The sequence below is a fragment of the Aspergillus eucalypticola genome (assembly GCF_003184535.1).
Source record: "Aspergillus eucalypticola CBS 122712 chromosome Unknown BO83scaffold_55, whole genome shotgun sequence".
Lineage (NCBI taxonomy): Eukaryota > Fungi > Ascomycota > Eurotiomycetes > Eurotiales > Aspergillaceae > Aspergillus > Aspergillus eucalypticola.
In genome coordinates this window covers 17,910-39,342 of record NW_020290329.1, presented here as the reverse complement: position 1 = coordinate 39,342, position 21,433 = coordinate 17,910, and the positions used below count along the sequence as shown (strand labels likewise).

General features: G+C 50.3%; 9 protein-coding genes across 9 annotated transcripts; 3 read left to right on the top strand and 6 right to left on the bottom strand.

Annotated features, from left to right (window-relative positions):
* Positions 1-259: 259 nt before the first annotated feature.
* glr1 (glutathione-disulfide reductase GLR1) lies at positions 260-2,272 on the bottom strand. The gene is made up of 3 exons (XM_025532552.1): positions 1,762-2,272; positions 844-1,676; positions 260-771 (listed from the first exon to the last, which is right to left on the bottom strand). Exons 1-3 carry the CDS (start codon positions 2,181-2,183, stop codon positions 338-340), a joined length of 1,689 nt encoding a protein of 562 aa, XP_025381809.1. The 5' UTR covers positions 2,184-2,272; the 3' UTR covers positions 260-337.
* A 525-nt stretch (positions 2,273-2,797) lies between these two features.
* Positions 2,798-4,756, bottom strand: BO83DRAFT_422017 (uncharacterized protein; the record flags this gene model as incomplete). The annotated part of the gene is made up of 4 exons (XM_025535017.1): positions 2,798-3,629; positions 3,700-4,394; positions 4,491-4,604; positions 4,669-4,756. 4 exons carry the CDS (start codon positions 4,754-4,756, stop codon positions 2,856-2,858), a joined length of 1,671 nt encoding a protein of 556 aa, XP_025381808.1. The 3' UTR covers positions 2,798-2,855.
* A 1,394-nt stretch (positions 4,757-6,150) lies between these two features.
* Positions 6,151-7,362, top strand: BO83DRAFT_460568 (uncharacterized protein; the record flags this gene model as incomplete). Its single annotated transcript, XM_025537215.1, has 4 exons — positions 6,151-6,434; positions 6,509-6,583; positions 6,656-6,914; positions 7,004-7,362. The coding sequence occupies exons 1-4, from the start codon at positions 6,219-6,221 to the stop codon at positions 7,360-7,362; spliced, it is 909 nt and encodes a 302-aa protein (XP_025381807.1). The 5' UTR covers positions 6,151-6,218.
* A 531-nt stretch (positions 7,363-7,893) lies between these two features.
* On the bottom strand, positions 7,894-9,172 carry BO83DRAFT_383787 (uncharacterized protein). The gene is made up of 3 exons (XM_025532551.1): positions 8,526-9,172; positions 8,380-8,464; positions 7,894-8,285 (listed from the first exon to the last, which is right to left on the bottom strand). The coding sequence occupies exons 1-3, from the start codon at positions 8,727-8,729 to the stop codon at positions 8,146-8,148; spliced, it is 429 nt and encodes a 142-aa protein (XP_025381806.1). The 5' UTR covers positions 8,730-9,172; the 3' UTR covers positions 7,894-8,145.
* A 1,821-nt stretch (positions 9,173-10,993) lies between these two features.
* Positions 10,994-12,472, top strand: BO83DRAFT_460564 (inositol monophosphatase family protein; the record flags this gene model as incomplete). Its single annotated transcript, XM_025537214.1, has 6 exons — positions 10,994-11,174; positions 11,240-11,291; positions 11,347-11,435; positions 11,506-11,944; positions 12,016-12,147; positions 12,203-12,472. 6 exons carry the CDS (start codon positions 10,994-10,996, stop codon positions 12,309-12,311), a joined length of 1,002 nt encoding a protein of 333 aa, XP_025381805.1. The 3' UTR covers positions 12,312-12,472.
* Positions 12,473-13,855, bottom strand: BO83DRAFT_210994 (shikimate dehydrogenase family protein). Its single transcript, XM_025526717.1, has one exon. The coding sequence runs from the start codon at positions 13,669-13,671 to the stop codon at positions 12,634-12,636; it is 1,038 nt and encodes a 345-aa protein (XP_025381804.1). The 5' UTR covers positions 13,672-13,855; the 3' UTR covers positions 12,473-12,633.
* A 1,101-nt stretch (positions 13,856-14,956) lies between these two features.
* On the top strand, positions 14,957-16,470 carry rad14 (DNA repair protein RAD14; the record flags this gene model as incomplete). Its single annotated transcript, XM_025528917.1, has 3 exons — positions 14,957-15,058; positions 15,115-15,700; positions 15,805-16,470. The coding sequence occupies 3 exons, from the start codon at positions 14,957-14,959 to the stop codon at positions 16,218-16,220; spliced, it is 1,104 nt and encodes a 367-aa protein (XP_025381803.1). The 3' UTR covers positions 16,221-16,470.
* A 516-nt stretch (positions 16,471-16,986) lies between these two features.
* On the bottom strand, positions 16,987-18,368 carry BO83DRAFT_210927 (carbonic anhydrase). The gene is made up of 2 exons (XM_025526715.1): positions 18,244-18,368; positions 16,987-17,984 (listed from the first exon to the last, which is right to left on the bottom strand). Exon 2 carries the CDS (start codon positions 17,893-17,895, stop codon positions 17,092-17,094), a length of 804 nt encoding a protein of 267 aa, XP_025381802.1. The 5' UTR covers positions 17,896-17,984; positions 18,244-18,368; the 3' UTR covers positions 16,987-17,091.
* A 479-nt stretch (positions 18,369-18,847) lies between these two features.
* BO83DRAFT_210960 (glycoside hydrolase family 1 protein) lies at positions 18,848-21,190 on the bottom strand. Its single transcript, XM_025526716.1, has 4 exons — positions 20,889-21,190; positions 20,611-20,802; positions 19,413-20,552; positions 18,848-19,352 (listed from the first exon to the last, which is right to left on the bottom strand). The coding sequence occupies exons 1-4, from the start codon at positions 20,948-20,950 to the stop codon at positions 19,211-19,213; spliced, it is 1,536 nt and encodes a 511-aa protein (XP_025381801.1). The 5' UTR covers positions 20,951-21,190; the 3' UTR covers positions 18,848-19,210.
* Positions 21,191-21,433: the final 243 nt, after the last annotated feature.

The following is a 21,433-nucleotide window of genomic DNA, read 5'->3' as shown; positions in this document are numbered from 1 at the left end:
CTTCCAGAACTGGCCCCGAGCACTGCCGACAAGCCCCGCCTGGGACTCTGATTGGCCGGCTGGTGGTTATGTGGTCGGAGCGGGTCAATGCCTCTTCCGGGGGGCCGCTAGGCCTGATACAGATATATAGTAGCCATGCCAGTTGTTGGGATGGAGAGATGATCAAGAGGATGGTTAGACAGTACTTTTGATGTAGCAATACGAAAACAATCATGATTCGTAAGTACTAAGCTATACTGATGTCATAAGAACAATTCTAGTCTCATCATTTCTGTATATACTCTATACATCTGAATATAACCTATAAATAAGAGTTTAGTGTACACCCCCATCTAGTCTACCGCAATGTAACCAATTCCTCAGCACTGGTAGGATGAATAGCCACACAGCTGTCAAAGTCCTTCTTTGTAGCGCCCATCTTCACAGCGACGCCGAATCCCTGGAGCATCTCGCCCACTCCCAGACCCAGGATGTGCAAGCCAACAACCTTCTCCTCCGGACCGGCACAGACCAGCTTGAACTCGGTCGGGTTCTTCTTCTTCTCCTCAGCCGGCATCACGTCGTAGTACATGGCCGTGAATCGAGTGTGGTAAATCTTGATCTGGTCATCGCCGTAGCGCTCACGGGCTTCGGGCTCGGTGAGACCCACGGTACCGACCTCGGGGTGAGAGAAGACCACCGTGGGGATGTTGTCATAGGAAAGCTTGGAGTCACGGACTTCGTCAGGGCCGAAGAGACGGTTGCCGAGTTGGCGACCGGCGGCAATGGCAACTGGTTTGGTATTAGTTTGGCCATGATACGAGAGGGGAGAGCAGGGGACAGCATGGAGGGGGGAAAACATACCAGGAGTCAACTCGGCGTGACCAGTCACATCACCCAGCGCATAGACACCGTTGACACTGGTGTTCTGGTATTCATCGACTTCGATGTGGCCGGACTTGTTCAGCTTAACGCCGGGGACATCGAGGTTCAGGTCCTCAACCTCGGGCAAGCGACCAACGGCCCAGAGGAGCTCGTTGACCTCCATTTCCGAACCGTCGTTGGAGATAAGCTTGAGCAGCTTGTCCTTGCCCTTACCATCGCGGATGAGCTGCACCTCCTTGAGACCAGGGTGCTTCTTGTGGATGTGGATGCCGGAGTCCTCATAGCGCTCCGTCATAGTCTTCTGGATCATGGGGTCGAACTTGCGCAGGAACGTCTCGCCACGGATGAACATGTGCGTTTCACATCCAACGGCGCCCATGACACCGGCCAACTCCACCGCAATGTATCCCGCACCGACAACGGCAATCTTGGGCGGCAATTCCTCGATCTCGAAGAAGCCATCGCTGGTGATACCGTGCTCAGCGCCCTTGATGTCCGGGATGCTGGGCCGTCCACCGACCGCAATCAGAATGTGAGGGGCCGAGTACCGTGCCTTGGAGCCGTCCTCGAGCGTCACCTCGATGGTCTTGGGCTCAACGAAACCGGCGCGGCCGTGGACAAGATCAATGCCCTCGCGACCCCAGTTGCGTTCGTAGATTCCGTTCAACCGCTTGATAGTGGAGTCGCGGATTTCCTTAAAGTGGCGGTAGTTCTTGTCGACATTCTCGGAGACGTCATAGCCGTAGTGCTTGGCGACGTGGAGAGTCTCGTTGATGGAGGCGAAGTTCCAGGTCATTTTCTTAGGGACACAGCTGCAGATATGATACTGCGTTAACGACCAAGATTATCTCAAATAGAAGGGGGAAAGGAAGGAAGAGAGAAAAAAAAGCATCTTACCCAACATTGACACAGGTACCTCCGGAGCGACCACTTTCCACGATCAAGGTCTTTGCGCCATACCAGCCGGCAGCTCTGCGTCCGCTACCGCTACCACCGCTACCACCACCGATGACGATGTAGTCATATTGCTTGACCTCAGTGGGGGCCATGTTGTTTGCGTCAGCAGCCGAGGAGGATGATGAGAATTGTCTAGTGAGAGCAGAGAGACGGGGTGCGACCGAAGAGGAGGAGCGGAGAGCCAGAGTGCTTTGTCGGGGAAGAATGGTGGACGGGGTGGCTGTAGCAATGCCTTTACCCTGAAGCAAAGGTGTCGCGACGATGGGAGAGGAGCGGGCGCGAATGCTAGAAATTGGGGAGAGAAGAAGCCGGTTCTTAAGAGCCTGGGCGGGACGAGAACGGAGAGAGGGGCAGGAGAGCATGGAGTGCTGATGTGAGGGGAGAACAACAGCCACTGGCAGGCAAGGGAACTTAAAGGTCGGAGGGATGGGGCGGAGGAGGGGCTCTCAAGTAAGAAAAAAAAGCTGAGAGAGAGAAGACGGATTGATGATTAGCTGGTCGGGGAATGGCGTCAATGACGGAAGCCCGCAATTAGTCAGTCAATCATTTTTTAGTTACTTCAACGATCAATAAATAAATAAATATTTTTATTTTTATTTTATTTTTTTCCCCTATGAACTTAAGGCTCAAATATTTGAACAATGGGGTACATTATTCGGGGAATGATAATATCCGGAAGAAGAAATTATTGAATCATCCACGCTGATTCTGACGCAATGGGCGAGCTGGTAGAGGAAATACTACTTTGTAATTTGTATAATCCCCCGACTCTCGGGATGCACGTGACAGAGACGCCGGGGAAGTGATTGATAAGCAGCCAGTTAGTCTAGACTTATTGCAGAACTCGTGGGAGAAGCATCTAGTGAATTATATTATCAATCTGGTCGAATTTCAGAGCCAGGGTTTTATAGCTAGTGTCTCTAATGGGGCAGTGACTCCAATCAATGCTATCTCGATTTTGATATAATGCTTTGCAGTGCTCTCATTCTTCCTTCCATATCATCATAACCTAGTAGTAGTAAGTTCACGAAAGATCAATCATAACCATAATTTGGCCCGCCTTCCACATGGAAGATAGCAAGACGGGTCACCGTAAAGCTGGTTTCTCGTTCCTGCTGATCCCCATTCATGGCATCACATCCTTCATGCTTCCTAGTAGAAGTTACTCTTATGTACAGTCCTGATCCCCGATTCCTGGCCGGATTATTGCCCCGGAAAAAGGTAGCGTGACTGGTGGCAGGGTCAATCCTCACTCCCACCCTCGATTGAGTGAGTTCCCCCATGCAATTATGATAGTCCGTCTTCTCTGTGTCACTTTTGTTTACGGGCATTAAAGCACTGATGCCCTTTCCACCCAAGTGAAAGAGATCGAAGCTTGGCTGAAGCTGGAAGAGAAGTCGCGGAACGGCGATACTCTCCCTTTCCTCGTTTGCAGCAGGCAACTGCGTATCGCCAGAGAAGAATGCCCCCACAACTACTCTCGTCGAGTCCTGGCCTTGGTGTCCCAGAAGAAGAACAAGATGCGACCGATGTTTCGGATCGTCATGACGCATATGCTGTAATACATGGCCCAGATCAAGCCTGTCTGTCGAGTCATGACATTTGGAAAAGACGATCGGCTTAGTCTTTCGATGCAAATCGGTTCTCTGATGGGCCTCATACGGTGGAACGAACAATGAGACTGCACGAAGGATTCCATCCCAAATGGGATCTGGGGATGATTCCGTGTCTAAAGTTGACAACTCGGTGGACAGGTAAGGTTGGAAAAGTGTTGCCCAAAGCTGATGGAACCATTGCTCTAGATTTGGCTAATGTGCGCGACATTGTTAGTCAATCTAATAAGAATAGTAGAAAGACAGCAAAAAAGATCATCATTACCAAGATGTCTAGAGCCTCGAGAACCAAGTCAGGGGACAGGGACTCGTCCTGGTCATGGCTGAATGACCGGGCCAGGATGTTACCCAGTTCCTCCTTCTCTGGGCTAGACTCTGCCAAGGAACCGTAATGGAAGCCGCGACCCCAAGTCAATTTGTAGACTCTTAATCTCATGATCAGACAGAGTAGATCAGCCAAGTCTTTGACCTTCGTCTGAAACTGGACGGTCCTCCCTTCGAGTAAGCGTTCCGCCAGCGGCGTCAGCTTCTCGGGGGTTGCAGACAATTTGGGATGGGAAGGACATATTGTAAGCATAGCATCGATAGCATCTTCGGTAACGAGGGTGTCGAAACTAGTGGCGTGTGGATGTGAAGCCGGCTGAGGACTACCGAGGTCGATGCTTCGAAAGATCCGATTAATCCTAACTCTGCAGTTACATTTCTCCCGGAAAGCTCCCCAGCGACGACCGAAGTTGTCGTCTTCGATCCCGAGAAGCTTTGTGCCTTGAAGAGAGAGCAGGATCAGCGCACGCTCAAAGGCTGGCAGCTCTAGCTTTCTGTCTTCTGCTCCGATGAGTAGGAACGGGTGATAGGCGTAGAAGCAGAAGCAAGACCAGAGGACATCAATAGCTGTATTTAGGATGGTGGTATCCGGATGATTCCTAGCAAGGCAACTTTGAAAGCTCTTTTTCGTCCAGTCTGGAATAATATCCAAGTGTCTTCTTAGCTAGTGTCCAGTACGGGATATCCGATTCGCTCACTGAGGTGGATTCTCGTGTGGGTAGGAGTACGTACAAGGCTGCTCCTGGGACGAGTCTTGAATGCTATGTGTGTAGAAGATGTCCCGTGGTGTCACTGTGCTGCTTTCTTCTTGGAGTAGACAAGTATGTAGCTGTGAAAGCACAGAATCTGAACAACTCTAGTCAGCACCATTCTTTCATCCCTCGACAGTACCAGCCATTTACCGACTAACCCGGTGTGGTAGTACGAAGGAATTGATCAAGCCTCTTCTTCTGATCTCTAAAGAGTATGTTGAAGGCTATCCTATCCAAGACGGCCATCATGACTGTTGTTCTGAATGTCCCTCGGGGGAAGAGGAAGCAGTTTAACTTCGAATTCCTTTCTTCATACAACAGGCGTCGTAAGTCTTATGGATCACCTTGGAGACAATGATTAATCAATGGGGCCAATGCGACATGGGGGCTATGGCTAAGGCGGCTGAGGCGGAGAAGTCAGCAGCTACAAATTAGATAGGTTAGTACCCAAGAGCCTCTCCACTGCGAAGACTACTAGAGGAATTGGTGCCTATTTATTCCACTTACTGTCTACAGACCAGTCACATTGTCTTATTCGCCGGCTAACCGGCTCAGCCTTGTTACTGTTAGTGGCACCTAGCTGGGATTCTGAGAGTACCTACCTCGCCTTAGCACCTTCTTAGTTCATTGCGGCTACTTCATCTCGCAAGGCGCAACGGACAGGGCTGGCCTGATATCGGTCAGTAGTAGCCCATGATGGGGACTACATTCAAGTAGTAAAGAGACCATAAGAAGGTCTTCTACAGCCTCTGAATTCGACTTTAGACCCTTGTCGGAGCTTCTCATTCACATGCTTCGATGATTGACAGGTTATCAAGCAGCTTACCACAAGATTTTACTCACGTCATCTTGGAAGGATCACAGAACCACTGGGCTGTGCACCCCTGCCAAGTAACGGTTGTGAGATGCCCTCATATTGAAGAACTGGTCAACGCAGTACTTTAAGGCGCTAGGCGATCCTAATAGGGGCCAGATTCATCGGAATCCTGCGGATCATCCTTAATCCCTATGCAACAAAGGCAAATCCCCGTGACCCTGTAACATGTCTACGATCTAGTATCATCTATCTAAATATAAGGTGGTCTGGTTCTGCATTACCAATGATGATAGATAACCTACATGTACTCCTAGCCACGGTCAACGAAGTATTTAACCACTTCAATTCCTCTTATCTCCAAGAAATATAGTAAGTTATGACACCAAAGGCTTTAACGATCGAACCAGTGATAATCCAGAAGCAAAGTGGACCCTGAAGCTGCCCGCCCCCAATACTCGATGGGTCCTCGCTGTCCTAGACGCCTGTAGGGCTCTTCAATCCAGATTAATGCTGTTGGTTCAGGATCCAGGTATAGAATGCTAGTTGATCTGACCCGCCCTAAGTCGAAAGTATGACTTTACAGCCCCTGATATTCGTTCAATATGTCACTGGATAGTCCAATGCAGCGCAATACCACTCTGGTAGCTATCGAAATCGCCCCAATCCTTTCAATGCAGTGCCTCGATACATAGAAGAGCAGCAAATCTATATAATTCCAGTTTGTCTGTTCCTCTTCGTTGTTCATCCATCCGTTCATTCTACTGTATAACACTCATTTACTATCAGCCATTGCCCTCATCACGCTCATTCTATAGACCATTCGTTCTTTTCTTATATTGTTATTTTCAATAATTCCGGAATATCCTTGCCGTCGGCCTATTTGGTGACAAAATGTGGTTCAACCTTACCACCAATCAGAAGGCCTTCGCCTTAGCTTCTTTGCTCCTAACGCCCGGTGCCTTAGCAGCTGCTATACCTCCAAGCGAAATCAACTCGGAGTTGACGACACCCTCATTTGTCGCTGGTGTTCCGACGAACACACACGTCCCTACAACTGGAGCGGATGGAAGCCTAACCTCCGACCCAAATGTAGGTGTGACCTGTCGGGTGAGTACCAATGCACTGCCTTTTCTCTTCTTATTTTCCTTTTGTCGCTATTTAGTTCTGACATTCAATTCCAGACCTGCCATAAAGACGGTTCCCCGAAGAGCATCTGGGAAATTATTGCTTCCCAGCCGAATGCTGCTCCCAGATCCGTCGACGGGGACCTTTCCCTGACTGAGAGAGACGACGATGCGGAATCTATCACTGGCCCCCGCGGGTACCAGCCTTCCATCTCTGTTGACGAAGCCTCGTCCCTAACAGAGCGATCAAATGTTGATGCGAATGACATTACTTCCGAATTTCGAGAGGAGGACACCCTAAGCGGAAATTCAGATGATGATGTTGCTCCATCCAAGACTACACGCCAGCCGACGACCGAGGTGAAACGGGCTGCAAAAGTCACCGGGGATGCGAAATATAAGAAGCTTAAGGAAGCCCTCGGGAAAACACCAGAAGTTGGCCAGGGCTATGCCATTAAAATCAGTATGTACCAAGAATTCTCCGTTCCCAACTTGTCATACTCTCATCCCAGATGCATTTTGCAGCAAATCTAATTTGAAAAATCTCTTTAGGGAGTGAACGAGCTCGAGTCGCCGGCAAAAAGGTTCCCGATCATTACCTGATAGCTGCAGGCTACGTGACCGAGCAAAAAGAAGGTGGCGTCACCTATCTCAGGTTCTCGTCGGGATGCTGGGACATTCAGCTCGAGGGCAAGAAGATTGTGTTCACAGACCGTGGTGCCAGCAGCTGGTATGATTGGAGCGAGACTAAAATGGAGGTGCTCGGTAAGATCAGGTCGGGCGTGGACAATACGGAGATCGAGAGATATGGGGAACAGATTGCCGCCAAGATGAATAAGAAGGGTTATAACACCCTTTTTAACAATTGTCGGGATTTTGTGCTTAAACTGTATGCCGAGATCAAGGCTTGATTGGAGAGTTTAGTGTTCGGGCCAGGGTTTCTGCTGGTTATATCATGTTAAGAAGTGCTCGGACATGCATTCAAGGATCACTCTTTTTGAGTATGATAGCTTAGAGATATCTAAATGCTAGGTCGTTTTAAACTTCCTTCCAGCGAGTCACAACCTTTCCAGCATTTAGTATATGTAGCCATAAACTAGTCCTTTGTCGGACATGATTTAGAATGTGTGTTTTGTTACTGTCCGGCGTTATTCCATAGCAGTAGACTGATTGATCAAGGGAGCGCGTTGTGGCCCAGGATTAATTGATACATGGGGCCTATTGCTAGTGACTAGTACATGGGACCCACGCCAATATTGGCCAGGTGGGGGCCGGAGCATTAACAACTCAAGCCTTTGGCGCTTAGTTACTAGTAGTGCTTATTTATATACAAGAGTTTTGAATGGGGGCCAAGGAATGCCACACACTCAACCACACATGTCCAATGTTATCTATTTCCTGTTGGTGAAGCTGGTCTAGTTTCTGGTAAATAATGACTGGGCCATATTTCAAATAGTATCATATTCGATATTCTGAGTCATTCCACTACACTGTGATGTCTGCACTAGTGACCGAGAAAATAAAAAAGAAACAGGTTTTCAACTTCGAGTATTCACTCGAGTAATCATCCGAGCATAATAAGTACAGATGATTTCCACGTACTAGCAAGTACCACGTCCATCTCAACCTGATCTCATCTCATCACCTCCCACTTAGCCTTGCACCAATTGAACCCAGCTCTGCCAGTGGAGCTACTACAATGCATGCTCTACGATATACCATGCCTCGCAGCCCGCGGACCCATGACACTTTTCGAAAGCCTCCTCCTTTAACTTCTTGGCTTCCTCCTCCTCGGCCTTTTTCTCCTCGGAGGTTAGCTTTTTGGTCTCGGTCCCTGAAAAAGGTTTTCAGCTTTCGTTAGCCTCGCAACAGGATAAACCCAGAATATAGTTAGAGAAGCAGGGAGCAATGATCAAAATAGCACATACTTGCTGCGACAGTCATGCTCTCTCGTTTCACCTGCGTTGCGGATGCGTCGATAGTCTGTTCATTGTCTTCGCCTTCACGGCAAGACTGGAGATGATTGGGTTAGATTTCAGCAAGACTGAAGTTAACGGGGGCCATTAGCACTCACCTGACAGTCTGGGACACCTTCGTAAGAGATGGAGGCTGGACTGACATCTCCTTGACCAGAAGGGACTTGCCCGTTTGTTGGTGCCATAGAGACTGATGCCAGGTCAGGAAGGCTCGCGGGGATAGCAGCTGCTGAGACCCCAGATGCCAGGAGCAAAGAAGCTAGAGTAAAGGCCTTTTTCACAGTGATCTGTCTGGACCACATTTTGACAATGGATGTGTTGATGATGACAAAGTAACGACTGATAGTTGTGACGATGATGAAGAAGAGTAATGAGTGAAGTTTTGCGGTAGTAAAGGAGAGTGAGAGTAATAAAAGCAACAGCGGACAAACGAGGAGATTCTAAATGAATGATGGTCCAGTGATAGTAGCAATGAGGAGGGCATGACAAGGCTATATATAATTTCCTTGGCCTCCTAGTAGTATATAGAACTAGCAAGACACTTCATATAGTAGTTCTAGGACAGTAGTATTGGGGCGGTTTCAAAACTTACCAGGGTATAAAATTGCGCCAACTACTTACTGCAACATTGAAGGTGCACATCGAGTATGAGCAGGACTTGGGGGCCAGCATGTGCCCTCCAGTGTAGGGCATGAAGCCAATGTAATCCGTTGATTTCTGGTGATTTGGCCCCCGACCGTGGAAGCCTAGTACCAAGTGCTGCGTTATTTTCTCTGGAACCGAAGTACTGTTGCATTGAAGGGGCGGCAACGGACAGGGATCGTGGTGACAAGGCTGATCCAGAAGCAGCCGACAGACCTAGTAAACCCTGAGCAAAATCTATCTCTCTCTTCAGTCCTGCAGTGCCTACTCAGAGTATGCAGCGTGGCTGTCAACTATCTAGTTTACTGTAATAGTAGTAGCGAACGAAGATACATACGAGGTTTATGGTGCCAGCTGAGAAAGAGAAGCTCGGACAACCTTTCTACCATGTAGGATGAGATACACATTACTAGTGGGTAGCAGCAAGGCTGGGGCGAAAATAACTAGCGACTTTTCACCCATCTACCTACTATGTACGCCGTACGTGCTTTGAGTCTAATTAGGATGAACTCCGTGCGTTGCTCAGCCTCTCCCACAAGACCCACTTTCAATGGATCCCACGGGTCGTCCCACCGCCACTGATGCTAGATGCACCCAGCAATTCTCAGAAGACACTCGAGAGAGGTATTCTAGATCATATATCTTTACGGTAGAGGTTGATTGGTGGCAATGTGGTGTCAAATGGCCGATTCCTGGGGGTCTTTCTCCTGACATCCGGGGTAGAAGAGCGGAGCGGGAAGATCACTTAGCCGTTAAGTATCCGTCGCCAACCGTCAAACCAAGAAGGTGAGGTCTTCAGTTCATGATATAGCAGCATCGTGAAACCAGTTGCGGGTATTCAGCCGCACGAGTCTACTGGACTTATCAGGCAGAGTTCGTGCCAGAGAGCTGTGGTCTGTGGACTCTGTACTGGAATTTGCCATTCTCCGCATCATCCCGTTTGAACCGTTTGCAGCAGCCTCGGCTGCTTTTTACAGCAAACAGTAACCATTATCAGCCATAAAGGAAGCACTCTCTCACATAGCTGCAGATTTCTGTTTCCTCAATGATCTGTTTGTTTGCTGGCCTCTCCAAAAGACCGAAGGCTGGTTAGTAGAGTATATTTTAAAGCAAACTAGTGGTGAAGGTACTCACAAGTTTTCATTCAAGAGCCAGAGGGTAATTAGGGTAATCGCCTCACTCAGAAACTGGTATACACCTGTGGTGCAGCTTCATTGAGACTTGTAGAATCTTGTCCGTAGAGCCAAATACAATTTATTCGAACGTATTTTTGTCACAAATGGATAACAAGCATTGCCAGCAAGTGCCCTTCTACCGATTTGCATTATCGCATCTGCACATCCTGCAAGAACTTGGCTCTTCATATCAAGACTATTTCTGCCAATTGTCCATCGTCTGCTGGCTATTATAGAAACAAAATGGACAGAAACATGTGTGACAGCTTGATGTTCTAATACTTAGTTATGTGGCCTCGCTTAGTAAAATCACATTTCAGCAGTCTCACTGGCTTATTCATTAAATCACATTCTTCCTTTACCTTCTGTCGGAGCTTGATGAGGAAAGTACGAGCCCTAGAAGCTGTTGAAGACTTTGGGAAAGATCTTTGGCCTCAGTATGTATCTCCTGTGCCCTGAAGCGATTGGCATCCAGAGCACTCCGGAGTTTGAGGGGCAGCCCCACCGATAAGGGCCGGGCGGTTATCGGCGGCGTCTCCGGTGAGAGACTCCATGACTCTCTCTCTCTCTCTGTGTCTGACTCTTACGCTTCTCCCCTCTTCCCTCTTCCTCTCTTCCTCGCTCTTTCTTTCTTCCTTTCTTCCAATCCCTCCTGCTACCTATACTTCTCTGTGGCTTCCCTGCTCCCTTTATAGAGCAGATTAACACACCGCCCCCGCCTCCCCAAGATCACAGACCCCGCCATAAAAATGGCTGCCGCGGAGCTGAGTCAAGAGCAGCTGGACCAGATCTACGCCTTTGCGGTCGATCTGGGCCGGAAGGCCGGTCAACTTCTGATGGAAAGTGTGGAGAAGCGCATCGGCGGTGGAGCCACGCAGGAAGCTGAGGAGAAGGACAGCGCCGTCGACATTGTCACCCAGACCGATGAAGGTATGCTCTAACCCGCCCTCAGCCTGCTATCGACTCGCATCTCACCACTGGACTGCCCTGCACAGACGTAGAAGTATTTATTAAGAACGCAATCCAATCCAAATACCCCACACATAAGTATGTCCCTGAGTCATTCCCCAATTCACAAGCATCCCCCAGCTGACCCATTCAGGTTCCTCGGCGAAGAGTCCTATGCCAAAGGACAGTCGCGCGACTACCTCATCGACGAGCACCCAACATGGTGCATTGATCCCCTAGATGGTAATCACCATAGCCATACTCCCTCCCTCCCTCACATCAGGACATGAAATAACACCCCTCACCTGACCAGGAACTGTCAACTTCACACATATTTTCCCCATGTTCTGCGTCTCCATAGGTTTCATCGTCAACCACCGTCCCATCATCGGCGTGATCTACGCTCCTTTCCAGGATCAACTTTTCTCATCCTGTCTGAACCGCGGCGCATGGTTAAACGAGAAGCGCCGTCTCCCGCTCATCCGCAGTCCGACCATCCCACCCATGCCGCCCAATGCTCCCAGCAAGTGCATTCTATCCTGCGAATGGGGCAAGGACCGTCGCGACATCCCGGACGGGAACCTGTCTCGCAAGATTGAGAGTTTTGTGAACCTAGCAGCAGAAGTGGGTAGTCGCGGCGGCAAGGGAGGTATGGTGCACGGAGTTAGGAGTCTGGGTAGCGCTACGTTAGATTTGGCGTATACGGCTATGGGGTCATTCGATATCTGGTGGGAGGGTGGTTGTTGGGAGTGGTACGTTCTTTTTGCCATGAATCTTTTTATCCTTCAGAGTTATGTTTGGCTAATCCGAGTGTGTTGGGTAGGGACGTCGCAGCGGGTATCGCCATTCTCTTGGAGGCAGGCGGCCTGGTTACAACCGCCAATCCCCCGGAGGATCCGGACACTGCGCCCATTGAAGATGTTCGACTCGGCAGCCGACTCTACCTTGCCATTAGGTATGTCACACTCATTTTCTGCCTCGTGGCTTAGTACGGCATCTAACTGTAATAGACCGGCTGGTCCGTCGGCGACAGAGACCGGACGCCAGACGCAGGAGCGCACTGTGCGCGAAGTGTGGAAGCGCGTGCGACAGCTGGAATATACCCGGCCGGGCGCGTGAGCACCTCGGCTATAGATATACACCGTTATATACTACTGATAGAATATTCTTAATAGTTACTGTACAGGACAGAAGCGACGAGAATGAAAGGGATGAAGACATCATATTGCACTATATACAGCAGCCAGATCCGCGTATGTACCTAATCAAACACACGTCATATCTATCATCGGGCTTCTCTTCACTGAGCCCCGTTCCGTTATTTTTGGTCTTCCATAACACAAGCAATGCACCGGGTATGCGAGAGTCTATACAGGAATGAATCATCATGAAACATGTCGGATGTTGAAGGGATAAAGAAGGAGGCGAAAGGAAGAAAGCTCTACAGAGTAGACTTCTGCCTCTCAGCCAAATTCTTAGCCACAACATCCTTAACCATAGCCAACAAGCCAGGAACAGCCACCACATCCTTTCCAGTCCAAAGCTTGGCCTGCTCCAGACCCTGCCAGAGCAGCGCCTCCGAGCCAACGATAACCTTCCATCCCGCGGCATCAGCCAACTCGGCAATTTCCGTCCAGATAACAGGGTGGTAGCACATCTCCAGAATAACGCCCTTGGGCTTGCCATCCTCCTTGGCGCCCAACAACGCCGTCAGGACATTCCTGGCACGAATCTCCTCCTCGGTCTTAGGCGGGTAGTTGGGGATACCCGAGACAATAGCAGCGGGGCTCTCCAGGGTCTTCGCAACCTCGGGATCCGTAACGTGAATCAAGGGCGCCTTGTCCGCGGACGGATTGCGCTGCTGATCCTCCTCCATGATGGCCTGAACCTCACTAGCATCACGGTTCACAATGTAGATCTTGCTAGCGCCGAGCCACTTGCGCATGACATAGATGGCGGAGCGAGCGGTACCACCACCGCCGACAACGAGGGCAGGCTTGCCAGCGAACCGCTCAGCAGCGTTAGCGGTGTTCTGGGTGAGGGCTTCGCGAATACCGATGCAGTCGGTGTTGGTACCGACGTAGGAGCGGGAGCCGTCGGCATTGTCGCGCAGGAAGATGGTGTTGCAGGCGCCGGCTTGGCGGGCGTCTTCGGTGAGGTCGTCCAGATGCGGCATGATGGAGACCTTCCAGGGCATGGTGACGGAGGAGCCGACGAATTTGGGGTTGGCGCGGATGGAGGACAGGAAGGTGTCGATGGGCGGGGAGCGTGTGTACGGGGGAGGGTAGGTAGCGGAAGTGCCGCAGACACTGGAGAGGGGGATCTGAATCCAGTTCAGTCCGAGGTGGTTGTAGATAGCGGCATGAAGGGGAGGAGAGAGCGAGTTAAGGAGGGGGTGGCCGTAGAGGTAGGCGACGCCATCGCGGTCCTGGGGGATGGTGATGGGTTCCTCAGGTTGGGTGTTGTTAGAGGATGCCATATTGGGCGGTTTTGTAGGTAGTTAGTTAGCGATTTGTGGAGGATCGCAATGAATTGTAGTTTTTATTTTCGAGGAGAGGAAGAATTGGAGGGAGAGAAGGGGGGACTTGAGATGGGGAAAGAGAGAGAGAAGTAGGAAATTCAAGGGAATGTTTTAAGGGCCCCGCGAGCCACCGATGGCGGAGAAACGTTCGACGAAGGATGGATGCGGCAGGGTGAACCCTTTCCCGCGCTGAACTTCCGCCGGCCAAGTCCTTTCCCCAGCCTACTAAATCTCGTAGTTCAATCTCCCCCGGAATCTCCCCGAACTCAAAATCACGCGCATGACATTGAACCCATCACCAATGAGGTGCTGATCGGCTAAGTCCACTCCGTACTACTGCTGAGAATGCTCCGATGCTGCGGAACAGTTGAAATTGTGTGCCCCTGGTTGGAAACTCAGCACCCCGCAATTGTAACGCTTGGACTTTTTGGTTCAATATCCCGGGGTCTGATTACTGACATGGCCCATTCATACTGCTTCTATTACATGGTTTGAGTTCACGACCATGCACAAGCGCAACGTTAACGCCGACTGCAAGCATGAGCAAGGAAATGTTGCTGAGAGTGGACTTTTAGAGATTGCAGTCCTTCCACCAGCATGATAACTTAACAAAATCCCTCTTGGAAAATATCAACGATGCCAATAAAGTAGGTATACACACACACAGAGCACTGCAGAGATGAGGAAAATTGAACTCTCCACTCAACCATAGGGACCCACAGGTTTCATGCGCTACAAGAACTCCTTGGCACATGTTCCGCCGGTAAAGGGTTCATCTGCTTCTGCCCCGGGTATCCATCGCACGGGTTGTTCATATCCGGATTATCTGGGAGGAGTCTACTGAATTCTCCCAGTAAATGTGACCTTGCATACCTTGGGCAGGTAGTTTAGAATCAAAATCCATTTGGCAGCTATATAATGGAATATTAACTGGTGGGTTACTGCACTTTGAGGCCGACAGTATCCGCCTACCTACGAAGTGTGGAGGTGGAAGCAACTATGAAGCAGTACTACTGGTATACCAGATTTGAGCTTCCCAGGGTGATAACTTTTGAGGAGTGCAACCTGTTGCGAGCTGGCAATTGATGGATATGATAAAGTCACGTGATTACTATGCGGTTATCGAACCGGCGATAAACGCGCCGACGATTTTCCCGCCTGATAACGCCACCCTTGCGATAGTCACCGTCTACCAGTTCGATTGTCCAGCTTGTCCTCTCCCAGTCACTCTTTCCAAGAAGAAATGGTGACAGAGGAACAGTCAGCGACCCCGCCCGAACTCGGGATGGGCACACCTGGCGGTCCGAAGCGGACTCCGCTGACTCCAGAGCAATTGCGGAGAATAGTACATACTATGATCACGGTTCCTCTAGTTCGGAGCTAACACGATGCTGAAATTAGGAAAGCAACCGCCAGAAGGCCATAGCAATACGGGAGCAACGCGAAGCAGAACAGGCTCGGGCTGATCCTTCATCTACCAAAGGTGTCAAGCGAACGTACTCCTCCATGACTGCCTCTGATCCCCCGGCGACTCTGCGCGATGCGGCCTCTACAGATAACCGCCCACTAGATGGCATCAAGCCGGCGCGCAACTTTACCAAGTTCGTTGAATACGACTTCTCTAAAATCACCGACACGAAGGGTGGGTTCCTGACTGAAGAAGATGACCGGTTCAACAAAGCCCTTCACGTCCGGGATGAGAAGGCGGAGCAGAAGCCGGCGCACATGACGCAGAAGGAATGGGAGCGACAACAGCTGCTGAAGAATCTCCATCGAGATCGTGCGGGCATTTTCGAACCGGGGCTCAGTGTGTTGGATGAGCGGACGCAACAGAAAACATGTCGAGAGTGTGGCAGCTTAGAAATCGACTGGAAATGGGAGGAAGCTTTCCGATGCTGTGTCTGCCATGCTTGCAAGGATAAATTTCCGGACAAATACAGTCTGCTTACCAAGACCGAGGCACGAGAGGACTATCTCTTGACCAATCGTGAGTATCCCCCCCCCCCCCCCCCCCCCCCTCCCCTGCACAGGTTTGCGACAGGTGTTGTTGCCACTGAGCATTTTTGCTGATTACGGGACAACCTACAACAGCCGAGCTTCAAGATGAGGAGCTCCTCCCACATCTTGAGCGCCCGAACCCGCATAAATCAACGTGGAATAATATGATGCTGTATCTACGGTACCAGGTCGAAGAATACGCCTTTTCAGCCAAGAAATGGGGTTCGCCGGAAGCATTGGACGCGGAATTCGAGCGACGCGAGAATGAGAAGAAGCGCCGGCGGGAGGTCAAATTCAAGAGCAAACTTGAAGACCTCAAGAAACGTACACGAGTCGACGCATATCGACGAAGCCGTCAAGGAGCAGCCGGTGGTAATTTTGGGGATGACTTGGGGAGTGGTGGACGACATGTACATCAGTGGGGAAGATCGGTTGAAGATCCCAAGACAGGGATTGGGGTCAAGAAATGCGTTGACTGCGGGATGGAAGTCGAAGAACTCGAATTTTAAATCATTAATAAACATTTTCCTGTACAATACTGAGTCGTCGTCGCATTGTCCTGCTCTCATCTAGGTGTTGCAGATACCACTCGGTCGCCGATTACTGCCTCAGGTATTGATTGAAAAGCGCCAAGCGGCGTGGCTCCGCGTACTCTTACCGGACTGCCGCCCTCCGTAATCTACTGCTTCAGTATTTCTTGGTATCACCAATATCTCCGGCACCTGGAATAACAATGGGTATGTACAAACGAAAAGAAATACCAAGTACTCCGTATCCAAGGTGCATAACACCCCGAAAGCATACAAGGATGTCTGACTGAGAGTCACAAAGATCATCCCGAGTCAATGCCGCTTCGGCCGGGACTATACCGCATCCAGCCGACCCGGGGATCCACCCAGGTCCTTCGAGTTTCCCATCCGGGCAAGGAAGGGCTGTTACATGCGGAGACAAGCAAACAGAATGAATGGTTCGCAGTCTTCGGGGCTGCCTTCCCTCTTCAGACTGCTATGTCAGCGTTTTCTCTTCTTCTTCTCCTTCCTACTTTTTGTTTCTCCTCCCCTCCTCTTCTTCCCCGACATACACGGACCCTTCTGCCCACTCTTCATTTGCCTTCATCTGTTTTCATTATTGCATCATCTTTTCCTTGCTTCCTTGATTGACTACTACTGAAGACTGCAAAGCGTGCATCTGTTTGATGGATGTCATGATAAATGGATGGCATGAATACGCTCGCTGGAATGATTGGTGAAGCATTCATGGGAAATGGATTATTCAAAAGACGACGATATATCGACATCTGCTAACACTCGCTGGTCGCTGAAAAGCAAAAGAAATAACAGGTGCAATCGAATCAAGAATATACAACCAATGACCCCGCCGCTAGACGTCGGTCTTGAACGATGTTAGGCGCGCCTTGAGTTCCGCTTCCGTCTCATCAATGTCCAGCTCTCGAAGAACACCGCTGCCGACATCATATATCAACCCGTGAACCTGAAGACCCCGATCCTGTACGGCTTCCAGGATTACATTCTTCTCCTTCAACAGTTTGACACCCTCCAGAACATTCAATTCCACCAGCTTTAGGTTGGCTTCGTCGGCCGGCAGCGAGTTCAGCAGATCCAGGTGTCTCGCGCGGAGCTGGCGCAAAGGCAGCAGCCAGGGATCAAGAATACCCAGTTGTTTGTTACCCAGTGCTGCAGCAACACCACCGCAGCTGGTGTGGCCGCAGAGGACTACGTGCTTGACCTGCAGGTAGCGGACAGCATACTCGATCACGGCTGAAGAGCTGAGGTCGCCGGCATGGATGACATTGGCGATATTGCGGTGGACAAAGACGTCGCCCGGCTTAAGACCGAGAAGGGTGGTCTCAGGGCATCGAGAATCAGAGCAGCCAATCCAGAGGATCTCCGGGTGCTGGCCGACCGCGAGTGTGGGGAAGAGCGAAGGGTCCTCCTTGGCAATCTGCGCTGCCCAATCCTTGTTCTGATGCAGAGCAGAGGTGAAGCGATCTGAAGAGGCAATATTAGCACACGCTGGTGGCTTGGTGGCTGAAAAGCAAGCGATTTGTCGATAAGGGTTTGTGACTGGGTGGGAAAGAAAACGGCGAGGGGTATGAGGAACACCGACTCCACAGCCCTTATACAGTTGTCGCAGTCGCAAAGCAAGCCTTGTGGAATTCATCATGGGGTGAAAGGGTAATGGGGAACAAGGAAGAAGGGTTTGCTCAACCGGAAAACAGCAAAAACGCAGTCAACAAAGGATGAGTTATCTGCCTGTGCACGGGGGGTGGGCTTTGGAATCACGGAGCCATATCCAACAATCACGATCTTGCTCTGGAGGTTTGCATACGCCAAATGAAACTGCGGTACAGGAACAAGGATGCAATGATACATGCAACTTCACAGTGCTCATGGAGTTGGGGAGGGTGGGAAAATCGTGGGTCGCCGCCTCTTTGCGAATTTGTCCAGGAACGTGTCCAGGAACGCCAAGAAAACATGGCTCTTGAGTTTATGCTTGCTCACGTACCTGTGCTAGTGGTCGATGCCATGATAGCTGATGTGGGAGAGAAATGATTGAGGAGGTTTTGCAATGATATTACGGTCGGATAGTTGGATTTGGATGCTATGGAGTAATCTGAGCTGGCAAAGGGGCACTCCTTTTCTTCTCCCCGCCGGAATCCGGGGGAGATTCTCCTGCCACTTCCAGGCCTGCAAACAGTGCAAACACCCACCACGTGAGGGTCTCACCGGAGCCCCGAAAGTGCCGTCGGTCATGCTACTCTCTAATCATGCGATCACAGATAAGCGTCGAATAATTGTCTGATCGCTGTTTCTCTATCTCTTCCTCGGTTCCACTGCCATTCAAGCCACGATGGAAGCCCGAGGGACTCGCAAACGTCGCATGACACCGCTCGCGATTCTAAGGATTTTTCCAGCAAAGACCATCGATATGGCTCAGTATGCAGGCAGGCGCGGCTCGTCTGATTTCCTGATGTCTTGTAAAATCACACAACTCGCTCTGCTTCCCTCCGCCCGGTCCTGCTCGATTCGACTCAAAAGTGACCGCGGTCTGGCCTGGCAATTCCGCAGCCTACGAATATGAATTGCCTGTGTCGTAAGCAGAACGCGGCACCCCGATTACGCTTCGCTCTGCATTGCCCCCCTTATAGCCTTTAAAGTCATCCATTGTTGCAGCGGTCCCATCGTGTTGATGACAGGAGACCCGACCCTCGATTTAAAGGTGAGTGGGCCTTTTTGATCTGAAAGGGTCCTCAGGACCTAAACCCCGCGGGGTGTGTAGAGCTGTAGACCCCCACGTAAGAGTTGGTCTCACCCTGAAACCCGCAAAGTATCCTATTCAACTACGCTTATTCGGGTAGAGAGTTAAATAGTGTCCTATTCAGTCAACATTTTACGACATAACGGCTGTGAATTGTCATTCCCTTAGCTGTACCCATGAATAGCATGAATAACAATCGATGCACTCCGCAACGAGCCACTTATGCTGTCTTCTCGATATACTGGCTGAATATCTGGCCGATCTGTTTCGCACTGTCCTTCGGAATCCTCTTCTGGCCATGCTCATAGTCGACGTAGGTCGACCCAAACCGGGTCTCGTAACCTTCAGCCCATTCGAAGTTACTACTCCAGTCAGTAAGCCACATAACAACATACAGGGAATAAGTATATCGCAGTACTCACTCCATCAAACTCCAAGCCATATAAGCCCGCACATTCACCCCATCCAACGTATAGGCATCCGCCATAGCAGCAATATAATCACGGAAATACTGCGTCCGGAACTCATCCTTCAGCAGCTCCTCCACCGGCAAGTCATTCTCGCCCTTCAAGCTCGTCCCATTCTCCGTAACATAGATCTTAGGCTGACCATACCGATCACTCAGCCATTTCAACAGCTTCCGGAATCCAAGTGCATACGGTCTCAGCCATGCAGACTGTGTTTCTGGGCCGATGAACTCGCCCTTCTTGTTCTTAAGCAGGATCTCCAGATTTCCAGCGGTATCGTCGGGATCCGCCTCACCGGTTTTGGCTTTGATGTAGTTAGCGCAGTAGTGGTTCATGCCGTAGAAATCATTGCTGCCGTGGACGAGAGCGATGTCTTCTGCGGTCCAGCTTGGGAGTCGGTCCCCGAGCTGCTTAACCATGCTGTCTGGATACTTTCCGTGATAGATGGGGTCGGCGAACCATGAGATGGCGAATTCGATCTTGCGGTCGCAGGCTTCGACGTCCGCTGGATTCTCGGGGTCCCAGGGCTCGGCCCAATCTCCTATATATGAAAAGTTAAAGAGAAGTAATTGAGAAGAAGTGTCCAAACATCTATACATACCGTTAAGCGTAATACCTATCTCCCCACCATCTCTACTCTTAAACTCCTCCCGATAGATCTTCACCGCAGCCCCATGAGCCACAAGGATATTATGTCCTACGATCCAGCACTCCCTCGAGCTATCCCCCTCGGCGCTCTTACTCCGATCACTCGTCCGACCCGGAGCAAATTGCCCGACATTATACCCAAGAACACTACTACACCACGGCTCATTGAAGGTAATCCAATGCTTGACTTTTGAGCCAAGGGCCTGGAACATGACTCGAGCGTAGTGTGCGAAATCCGCTACGAACTCCTCCTTGTTCAGGAGTCCACCGTACCGCTTGTCGAGTTCATCGGGGAGATCCCAATGGAAGAGTGTCACAAGAGGTGTGATCCCCGCTGCTAGGAGATCGTCGACAAATCTGACGTAGTGCTGCACTCCCTTTTCGTTGATGGGGTCGTTGCGCCCTCCCAGGGGGATGATGCGCGACCTGGAGGATGGATGGTTTAGACTGATGTTCGGGGTTGTGATTGAACTGAATGTTTGTCATGGTGTAGTATTTTACTCACCATGAGATTGAAAAGCGGTAGGCTTGAGCTCCGCATTCTTTTAGCAGTGCGATGTCCTCGGCTGTGCGGTGGTAGGAGTCGCATGCTATATCTCCGTTGGCGCCTCCGGCTATCCTGCCCGGGATCTTGCAGAATGTGTCCCAGATGGATGGACCACGGCCGTCTTCGGTTACGGCGCCTTCAATTTGATAGCTGTGTAGAAGTGAATTAGTACTCTACTGGTTGACTGGTTGAAGTGTAGTATTGGTTGTGCGGAGGGGGTGGGGATGGAAGGATACCTGGCAGTCGCGAAACCCCAGAGAAAATCCGGAGGCAAGGTTGAGGTTGTTGCTGAACCCATGTTCTGAAAAGTGAGAGATTATCCGACAAGTTGAAGAAGGATGGTGGTGTTTAGATTGAGAAAGAGATTGATGTCAGAAAGGAGCGAGGATGGGAGGTTTATAGGATGTTTATATAGATCATGATGTTGGATGTCCGCCAAGGAGGATGAATCCGCGCTAAAGAGAGTGGGGAAAGCGGGGAGGATAGTACGGACATCAAGGAAAGAAATTGGTCGGATCCTTCCTGACTTCAAAAATACTATCAACTGATTGAGGACTAGTGAGTATCATGGAGGGAGAGAAGATGCTGGGGAGGATGACGGCTGGACGGGCCGACCTCCGAAGTGTAACAGGCATAGCGTGATTGTAGTGGTTACTACTACTATATACTATCAACTAGTAAGAACTACTAACACTACCATGATGGAACCACTGATGACTGGCTTGCCAAGATATAACAATGCTGTGACTGAATACGCCCAGATTCCATTTTCTATTTATGA